The following is a 10,476-nucleotide window of genomic DNA, read 5'->3' on the forward strand; positions in this document are numbered from 1 at the left end:
TTCTTCTGTGGCTTATTTTCTTCATGGATCCTGTTAATGAATAGAAACTCTTAATTGTAATGAAATCCAATCTACCACTTTTTCTCTGATTAGCACTTTTTATGTCTTCTTAAAATTTTTTGCTTACCACAAGGTCAACAAGATATTCTCCTGTGTTTTCCTGTAAGTGCTTACTTGTTTGATTTTTCATATTTGGATCCACAACCCATCTGGGATTGATAGTTGTGTATATTGTAAGGCAAGAGGTCAGGACTTTAGTTTTTCCATATGGATACCAATTGAACCAGTATCATTTACTGTACACTATCACTTTTGTCATAAGTAATATTTACAGGTCTGTTTTGGAACTCTTAATTCTTTTCCATTGGACTGTTTTTTTATTCCTATGTCAAACATACATATCAATTTGGATAAAAGAGGCGTCTTCACAATATCCCAATGGAAGTGATGATAGCAGACATCTTTGTTGTTTTTCCATTTTAAAGGGAAAGCTGGCTGGGTGTGGTGGCTCGCCTATAATCTCAGCACTTTGGGAGGCCGAGGTGGGTGGATCGCTTGAGCCCAGGAGTTTGAGACCAACCTGGGTAACATAGCAAGACCTGTCTCAGCTAAAAACAGGGAAGGCTTAATCTTTCACTGAGAAGTATAACATTGGCTGTAGGGTTTTTGTAGGTATTCTTTCTCACAGTAAAGAAGCTCCCTTCTGTCCAAGTTTGCTAAGAATTTTAATCTTGAATGGGTTTTGAATGTTATCACATGCTTTTTCTGCATCTATTGAGGGGATCATATGATCTTTCTCCACTTTTATGTTAATGTGGTGAATTTATTGCTCTTCAGATAGTAAACCTTCTTATATTGCTGAACTAGATCCTGTTTCGTTGTGATTTATTATACTTTTTATACATAACTGAATTTGACTTGCTAATATTTTGTTTAGGATTTTTACATCTCTGTTGCAGAGAGAAATTGTAAGATTCTTGTCAGATTTGGTTATCATGCTTATGTTAGACTATTAAAATCAGTTGGGAAGTGTCATCATTATCTATAATCTGTTTTTGTATGAGATTAGCCTTCTTTCTTCAAATGATGTCTGGAAAATTTGCCAATGAAGTAATCAGGTAGAGGTGGGTGTGTGTTTGGGAGCAGGAGAGGGGAATTTTCAATAATAAATTCAAGTTCTTTGATAGATATATGAGTGTCCATATTTTCAATTGTGAAAACAGTTGTTCAAGGAAACATACATCTCAGAGACAGATGACTCAGGTCTGGCGGTAACTGTAGAAAGGCATCACATGACTTCTCTCTTTTTTTTTTTTTTTTTTTTTTTTTTTTTTTGAGACAGAGTCTGACTCTGTCACTGAGGCTGGAGTGCAGTGGTACAACCTCGACTCAGTGCAACCTCCGTCTCCCAGGTTCAAGCGATTCTCCTGCCTCAGCCTCCTGAGTAGCTGGGACTACAGGTGCACACTACCACGCCTGGCTAGTTTTTGTATTTTTAGTAGAGATAGGGTTTCACCATATCAGCCAGGCCGCTCTCAAACTCCTGACCTCATGTGATCTACCTGCCTCAGCCTCCCAAAGTGCTGGGATTACAGGCATGAGCCACCGTGATCAGCCTTCCATGCCTTCTTGTTAAAGGGATTCGTTCTGACCCCTCTGCAAACACAATCACTTCAGCGTTCCACTTTCTCTTTCTTGGGTGCTCCCCCACCATTCTTGCCCCCCTGTTGTTCATTCCATCCTGACCCTATTTGTTTACAGCAGGACCTTGTACTTACATGCTCTGATGCTGGTGCTTCTTTCGAAGCTGGAACCTGCAGTTCCTTTTGCCTTCTTTTTAGATGTTCATGAGAGCGCAGTTTGACTATGATCCCAAAAAGGACAATCTGATCCCTTGCAAGGAGGCGGGACTGAAGTTTGCTACTGGAGACATTATCCAGATCATCAACAAGGATGACAGCAATTGGTGGCAGGGACGGGTGGAAGGCTCCTCCAAGGAGTCAGCAGGATTGGTCCCTTCCCCTGAGCTGCAGGAATGGTGAGCCGTTTTTGTGCAGGTGGAAGGGCTGCCTGCCTGCCACAAATAATCACTTAGCTTCAGAAAATCTGTCATCTTGTTCGTAGTTTCTGTTTCTTGACCAGGGAGACTTCCTAGATTCCCTGGCATAATGGGTGGGGGAGGGCTCGCCATGAGTTGATAAGCTGGACTGAGAGGCCACTACAGGCAAGGGAGCCTGAATAGCTCTTCATTCCTGTGTGGGCCTCTTGCTTCCTTAAACGTTTTCCCCATAGTTACAAAGCACATGACAGTGCTGGGAGTAGAGCCCTCACTGGTCTCCTGTCTCCCAAGCTAGTGTGCTTCTACCACCCATGCTGTTTCTGGGATTTCCTCGGAGTCCTGCAGAAAACAGTCACATTTAAGTATGTGTCCTTTAGGCACATTCCTGGTACATAGAAGAAGTAATTCCTGTCCCCAAGTCAGATTGCTCACTTAGTCCTAGGTTACATCACATGGCCATAGGAATGGTAGAAAAATTTACAGAACAGTTCCAGCTGATAACACATCCAACACTGAGCATCCCTCTGCCTGTGCAAAATAATCCCAGTATAAGGATTACAACCTTTGTGGGGTTGACATTGAATAGAAATATTAGAATATATTACATGTAGTAATACAAGTTACTGTTTTGTGAAGCATTTGTTTTAGTTGTAGATGTGGGGTGTGTAATGTGTAATACCGGCTTGCAATGTACAGTGTATTTCTTAGAGTGAGGTAGGGTCATAAAGGTTTGAGACATTTATAGTCTAGACCAAAGAAAGTGAGATGCGCTGAGAGGAGCCAGGTGCCCGACAGAGGGCAGGGCACAGTGCACGATGCACCATCGGTGTATGGGGCACTTTGCAGACATTATCTGCCACTGTAACAGACACTCAGAGAGTGAAGGGGGTGCTATTGGAGAATGAGTGGCTGGGGGGTATGAGAGAGAGTGGGGAGGAAAGGGGGCTTTTGCGCCAAGGATACGGCGACACCTTGATTGTTGTTTTCCTACCAGGCGAGTGGCAAGTGTGGCTCAGTCAGCTCCTAGCGAAGCCCCAAGCTGCAGTCCCTTTGGGAAGAAGAAGAAGTACAAAGACAAATATCTGGCCAAGCACAGCTCGAGTAAGCTTTCTGAGCCTTCTTGCTCCAGGTTCCTGGCAGCATTCGTGTATTTCCCAGTCTCTGCAGCCAGCAGAAAAGGAGAGGTGGTGCAGTGTACAGCAAATCCACTTCACAGGCTTGCTGCAGTCAGGCCAGTGGATGTAAAGGAGGGCTAGTGGTCTGCCCACACCTGCTCATCACCCCACCCCTCACACAGAAGTAGATGTGGCCAGAGCATCTGTACTGGGAGAGGGGAAGTGGGGTAAGAACACAGGCCAGAGGGAGAGGCCAGGGCCAGGTCATAGGGAACTTCGTGCAGCCTCCCTAGTGTTTTAGATTTTGTATGATAGATAGTCTGTGGACCTAATGAAGGGTTTTGAGCAGAGAATTCACATGGTCACCTTTCCATCTGCATTTCTCTTTCTGAGATGTCTCTTGCACACCACCAGCCAGGGAATAATCGTGGCGGTCTCAGGGGCTGTGGGCAGGGGAGTGGGTGGAGAGTCAGGATGACACCAGGTTTCCATCTTGAGCAGCTGGGTTAAGAGCAGCATCGTCCTCTAAGATAAGGGACATCCAGGAGGAACAGAAATAGCATTGGCATTCTTCAGTTCTAAGTGCCAAGGGAACAACTGTTACTGAAACTATGGAGAAGAGATGAGGACAGGAGACAATAAAGATTGGCTGAGAGAGATAGAGGAATGAGGAAGAGAGGGTCTAAAAGTTAGATAAACTCCCTTGCTCAAAATTCCCTCACCACACTAAAAATACAGTCCCAAGTCCTTCCTCCACACCAACCTCCCTGGCCTCATCTCCAGTCACTTCCTGCCTGCTTGTTAAGACGCTACCAGGGTGTGGACCACTGTTCTCCCCAGCTCTGGACATGAACACTGCTTGGTTTTGTTTGTCTCTAGTTTTTGACCAGTTGGATGTTGTTTCCTATGAGGAAGTCGTTCGGCTCCCTGCATTCAAGAGGAAGACCCTGGTGCTGATCGGTATCTTCTTATTGCCTCATTTGCACATTTCTGTCTTTGTTTTCCTCCTGTATCATGTGCTCACCCCAAAAAAAGGCAGCGAGGAAGAAAAGAAGTGAGGTATCTTGGGTTCCCCACATAGAACAGGTGTGAGGAATTCTCTGAATCTTCACGTGCACTTCATCTGGGTCAACCTCACAAGTGAAACTAGACCTTACAAGTTTCTCTACTATTTAGCAACCAATTCTTTCGGATTAGGTTTTGTGCTGCTAGATCCCAAACTAGGTTTTGCTCCTTGTTCATCTGTCTGCTGGCAGTGATATGCTTTTTAAAGCAAATATGTTGCAGCTTCACTGGCACTTTGTTAGTATTCTGAGCTGTCAGTCACCCATATAAGCCCTGGAAGCTACCTTCCCCCAAGCAGTGACTCTGACCTGAAACAGAATGAGTCCTTGCTTCAAACCCAGATATGTGGGTCTTGCCTCAGGCGGGTTGCTCACTTTCCTGTCTTAAGGGTTGAATTTTAGTTGGTTAGAGAATCTGTATTAAGGTTCTGGTAAAATTTCTAGTAAAAACACTAGCTTAAATTCAGTTCCACTTTCAAGAAATTTTAGAAAATAAACAGAAAACCTCATATGTTAGCTGGCTCCTCTGCAAAAGTGACAGTTACATTCTGAGTCTCAACCCTTAGTCCTCAAAAACAGCCTTCTTCCCCAAATGGAAAGAAAAGACCTGAAGCCCCTTGGTGGCCCCGAATCTCACAGCTTAAAGGCCCTGACCCCCGCCCAGATGCAATCCCAACTCATGTTCACCTGTTGGTGATTTCCCATCCCTGCTCCTCTCCCCACCTCTGTCTCTGGGGAAAAGAGATGGAAGATATTCTTCTCTCTCTACACAGGAGCCAGTGGGGTAGGTCGCAGCCACATTAAGAATGCCCTGATCAGCCAGAATCCGGAGAAGTTTGTGTACCCTGCCCCATGTAAGTAGCTCTTGGGCACCTTGGAGGGAAGGTAACAACAGGCTGAAGGACAGGGCATCAGTAGCACATGTCAACACAGTACCACTTTCCATCTGAAATACCATAGTGTTATTTTGTTATTTTTATTTAAGTGTTTGATTAAAACTAAACAAAATATGGAAAGATGAAACTTTGTGCCCACAATCGCTCCACCTAACAAAATAACTTTTCTTATTGTTATTTTCTGTGCTGCTTGTCTATATAACAGAAGCTATAGTAAACATTTTTATACTGCCCAAAAAATTACAAAGTATTAAAGTCTGTGCATATAACTTTGTCATTTTACTTTTTAAACATTTTCTCATGCTCCTCTGCGATGTGCCTAATTCTCTTTGAGAACAGGTTTATAGCGCACCAAGTAGATGTACTTAGTGGATTTCCTGAGCTATCCAACTCTTGATGTTCAGTCTACCTCTAATTTTCATGGAATGTCTTCTAAATCAAAGCAGTGCCTAGGAAAGGCCCAAACTAACTGTCTCAACAGCAGTTCTAGATATGGAGAAGAGTAGCCCAGTGATCAGGTGGAGAATTCAGTAACTCTTCCATTCCCAGAAGTGACACTGTATGGTATAGTTGTATATGTTCCCAGAAAGAAACACAGTCATTCCTCACTTTGTCAATAGGCTCTTGGAAGTCTATGACTTAAAGTGAAATGACATATAACAAAAACCAGTTTTTTACTCATCAACAATACAATGCAATGAAGTTGAACTAAAAACCATGTTATTCAAGGACCAGCTGTACATGATTTCACTTAAAGCCACAGTTTCCAAGAACCTACTGATAATATGAATAATGTTAAGTGTGGAATTACCGTTCTGCTAAGCAAAATAGAAAACCAGATTCTAAACATCATATTCGTATTTTTTAATTCTTTCTTCATTTTGCTTTGTTACACATGGATCATTGGGTTGCCTCCTTGCCAGGAGGAACATAGAGTCATTTCAGGGTCACGTTAAGAGCAGAAAGCAGATGGCCCCAGGAGTGAATGGTGAAGTAGAAATAACCAGTACAGGCTCCTCCTTCAAGAGAATCGCATATGGTTGTAGATTGAGGGGAAGGGGCCAGTTGAGAGATAATTGTGATCCAGAAGGCAAAGGAGGCAGTCAATGGAAGATGGAAAGAGGGGAGGTTTCAAGCTACAATATCTGGAGCATATTTTACTGATTAGACAATTTATATGAGTAACAGAAAACATGACTTTGGGCCAGGCGCGGCGGCTCATGCCTGTAATCCCAGCACTTTGGGAGGCCGAGGTGGGTGGATCACGAGGTCAAGAGATCGAGACCATCCTGGCCAACATGGTGAAACCCCATCTCTACTAAAAATACAAAAATTAGCTGGGCATGGTGGTACACGCCTGTAGTCCACGCTACTCAGGAGGCTGAGACAGGAGATTCACTTGAACCCAGGAGGCAGAGATTGCAGTGAGTTGAGATGATGCCACTGCACTCCAGCCTGGTCACAGAGCAAGACTCCGTCTCAAAAAAAAAAAGACTTTTAAGAACAGTCCAACTTTTAACAACATGAGCTGAAACTAAACCAAAGTACTCTTCTTTCCGAGTCATGAAAAGGAAACCTTAAATATATTTCCAAGAAATCCTGACCATAGCCTATAGATCTGTTTTTAAAATATTTTCAGCTATCTTCATTTCTGAGTTTCAATATTCCTGAATTTGGTGGTTTGAGAGATATTACTTCATTTAGGGAAAATTAAATGTTTCCCGGGCAGATGGGGGGATTTCCTGGTCTGCATCACTTTTTAGCATCAGCTCTTCAGGAGCCCATGGGAGGAACCCCTCTATTAAACTCAATGCACCAAAGGCAGCTAGGGTTTCAACACAGACACCATGGTCCAAGCCCTCATGAAAGGGTGAGAACCTGGAGTTTGTCACAGATTTGGGTTCTTGTATAGATACAACACGGCCACCAAGGAAGAGTGAGGAAGATGGGAAGGAGTACCACTTCATCTCAACAGAGGAGATGACAAGGGACATCTCTGCCAACGAGTTCTTGGAGTTTGGCAGCTACCAGGGCAACATGTTTGGCACCAAATTTGAAACAGTGCACCAGATTCATAAGCAGGACAAGATTGCCATCCTTGACATCGAGCCGCAGGTGGGTAGGCATGGAAGGGCAGGGACGGATGGGCTCAGCCACACAAGGGATGGGGAAGAGGGTAATGAAAAAAGCAGTGCTCCTTGGGAATCTTCTTGGGGCTCAAGATTTCTGCAGCACTTTTAATGGAGTCATCCCGGAACAAGTACAGTAGTGCTGGGAATGATGGAAAATAGTATTGGGGTAAAGCTCAAAGCTGCTTATTGGAAGGAATCCATAATGGATTTTTATTTTCACGTTCTTTTTCTTCCTTCCTCCCCTTGTTTTCTAGACCCTGAAGACTGTTCGGACAGCAGAACTTTCACCTTTCATTGTGTTCATTGCACCTACTGACCAGGGCACTCAGGTGAGGAGAGGGTTGTGGGGGGTGGGTGAGAGTTCACTTTCTCTAGGGCCAAGAAGCGAAAGGGCATCACATTCATTTGAGTTCTGAAACCACTAGCTATGCCAGTGCCCATGCTAGGTAATGGGGACAAACAAACCAGATCCAGTCACTGTCCTGGAGGCACACAGTTCCAGTGGCACAGATGGACAGTTGAGCAAATCCTCATACAGCATATCGCCTGTGAGTTTCTCTTTGCCTGTAGGATGTTGTCAAAATTTTCATTTTTTACCAATCTACTGGAGGGAAAACTGGCATCTTCACTCTTTTACTAAAAGAGATGATTGGGTACTTTTTCATATGAAAAGCCATTTGTATTGCCTTTTCTGAGAATTATCTGGTCATGTCCTTAGCTCATTTTTCTGCTGAGTTATTGGCCTTTGATTTCTAGGTAGCATATATTAGGGTAAGTAGCTTTTTGTGGTATCATTGTAATATCGACTGCAATTTTTTTTTTTCCAATTTGGCACGTCTTTTTACTATGCAGACATTTTTACTTTTATGTAGTTAAATGATTCATCTTTCATGGCCGCTTGGTTTTACGTCAAAGAAAGAGGCCTAAGACAAATACACACATTTAAAAAATTTGTTTTTTGTAGAAATGGGGTCTCACTGTGTTGCCCAGGCTGGTCTTGAACTCCTGGGCTCAAGCAATCATCCTCCCTCGGCCTTCCAAAGTGCTGGGATTCCAGGTGTGATCTTTTATCTGACTGGGTGCAGTGGCTCATCCATCATCCCAGCACTTTGGGAGGCTGAGGCGGGTAGATCACCTGAGGTCTGATGTTTGAGACCAGCCTGGTCAACATGGAAAAATCCCGTCTCTACTAAAAAAAATACAAAAATTAGCCAGGTATGGTGGCAGGCCCCTGTGATCCCAGCTAATATGGAGGCTGAGGCACAAGAATTGCTTGAACCTGGGAGGTGGAAGTTGTAGTGAGCCGAGATTGCACCACTGCACTCCAGCCTGGGCCACAGAGCAAGACTGTCTCAAAAACAAACAAACAAAATCACCTTTGTTTTGGCATTGCAGCTCCGGTGGTTGTTGAAATGGCTCTTCCATGTTCAAAGGGCATTAAGTGAGAGATGCCGGTGAAGTCCATGCTATGTCTACATAGCTGTTCATCCTCCAGAGAGCTCTGATTAATCAGTCAGGGTTAGCCTGAGACCCTCTGAGAATTGCCATGGTCTTTTGAGATTGCCTCTTCATGCCCTACATTAACATTATATCACAATGTCTTCCGCGTTTGAGTCAAGTATGATGCACAGCTGAGCAACGCTAACAATTGCTGTTTAAAATCTGTCACTAGCCTCTCTGGGCTGGGGGTGGTGCAGCTTGCTTCATCTGTGGCTTTCTTCTTTGTAGACAGAAGCCCTGCAGCAGCTGCAGAAGGATTCTGAGGCCATCCGCAGCCAGTACGCTCACTACTTTGACCTCTCATTGGTCAATAATGGTGTTGATGAAACCCTTAAGAAATTACAAGAAGCCTTCGACCAAGCGTGTAGTTCTCCGCAGTGGGTGCCTGTTTCCTGGGTTTACTAAGCTTGCAGAATGGGGGAACCCACCGTATGCCTCTCTCCAGCATTTGGAACGTCACCCTTCTTGCTTTAAGACAAACAGGGCTGCTTCACCTAGTTTAGTGTCAGCTTCCAACTCTCTGCAGCTATCCTAATTAAGCCAGTAGGATTCAATTTTCTTGCTCAGGCTCTTGAAGGGCTGGGATTTGATTTTCCTGATAGATGGGGCTCCACTGATCTGGATTTCAAAAGGATCTCCAGAATTGGAGGTAAGAAGTAATAACAAAAAGTAACTGCTCAAAGATGATGCACAGCAAAAGCAATGGACCCCCATCCCTCTAAAGCCTGCCCACCTTCACCTTCAACTGTATATGCTGGGTATTTCGTCTTTTTATTTTGGAGAAAGTGTTTTTAACTGCAACTTTCTATAATGCCAAAATGACACATCTGTGCAATAGAATGATGTCTGTTCAAGGGAAATCTTCAATAGCAATAAAAATGCTGTGTTAAAATGCCAATGACCTTGTAACTCTGGGTTTCCACACAAAAACAAATGTGACCCACTTCACTTAAGCTCCTGGACAACGCCATTAACAGAAGATGCCACTCTTGTGTTCAGATGGGATTCAGACGACAAACACCAGTGTCCTGGAAGAATCCCCATTCTTTGTGCCCATGCAGAAAAACACCCTAAGGTTGTCGTATCTGGGGGCGAGCCCATCGTGGACACATATTTACAAAGAGAAAAACCAAGTCTGGGGTCCAGTGGTACAGTAGAGGCTGGGCTAAGCCAGGGCTGGGGTTCACTCTGCACACCTGGCTCATGATATGGGCCTTTCCTTGCTGCATCCAAGGACTCCTCCACAAAGACTTTTTTTTTTTTTTTTTTTGACAGAGCCTCACTCTTTCACCCAGGCTAGAGTACAATGGCAGGATCTTGGCTCACAGCATCCTCCACCTCCCAGGTTCAAGTGATTATCCTGCCTCAGCCTCCCGAGTAGCTGGGATTACAAGCACATGCCATCACACCTGCCTAATTTTTGTATTTTTAGTAGAGACAGGTTTTGCCATGTTGGCCAGGCTGGTCTCGAACTCCCGACCTCAGGTGGTCTGACTGCTTCGGCCTCCCAAAGTGCTGAGATTACAGGCATGAGCCACAGCGCCCAGCCTCTCTCTTGGTTTCTAATACCAAATTGAAAGAAATCCTAGAGCTTTCTCCCACTAATCTATGTTACTGAGGCCTTCAGATTCCTGAATGTCCCCACCCTCGACTTCCTTCTCCCCACTCACCCTGCCATCAGCACCAGAAGTGACAGCTTCAGTGGGCTCC

At 44.3% G+C, this 10,476-nt stretch overlaps 1 protein-coding gene across 1 annotated transcript in view; it reads left to right on the top strand.

Moving 5' to 3' along the window:
* The window catches only part of MPP1 (membrane palmitoylated protein 1), a 30,728-nt gene extending 21,064 nt beyond the window's left edge, over nucleotides 1-9,664 (top strand). Inside the window, exons 6-12 of the mRNA XM_017520547.2 lie at nucleotides 1,842-2,038; nucleotides 3,054-3,160; nucleotides 4,054-4,134; nucleotides 5,012-5,092; nucleotides 7,047-7,249; nucleotides 7,521-7,595; nucleotides 8,995-9,664. Coding sequence (XP_017376036.1) covers nucleotides 1,842-2,038; nucleotides 3,054-3,160; nucleotides 4,054-4,134; nucleotides 5,012-5,092; nucleotides 7,047-7,249; nucleotides 7,521-7,595; nucleotides 8,995-9,171 — 921 coding nt within the window. The 3' untranslated portion in view covers nucleotides 9,172-9,664. The remainder of the gene's footprint in view (nucleotides 1-1,841; nucleotides 2,039-3,053; nucleotides 3,161-4,053; nucleotides 4,135-5,011; nucleotides 5,093-7,046; nucleotides 7,250-7,520; nucleotides 7,596-8,994) is intronic.
* The last annotated feature ends 812 nt before the right edge of the window (nucleotides 9,665-10,476 follow it).

This window comes from Cebus imitator, unplaced genomic scaffold (genome assembly GCF_001604975.1).
Source record: "Cebus imitator isolate Cc_AM_T3 unplaced genomic scaffold, Cebus_imitator-1.0 Scaffold850, whole genome shotgun sequence".
NCBI classification, from domain to species: Eukaryota; Metazoa; Chordata; class Mammalia; order Primates; family Cebidae; genus Cebus; species Cebus imitator.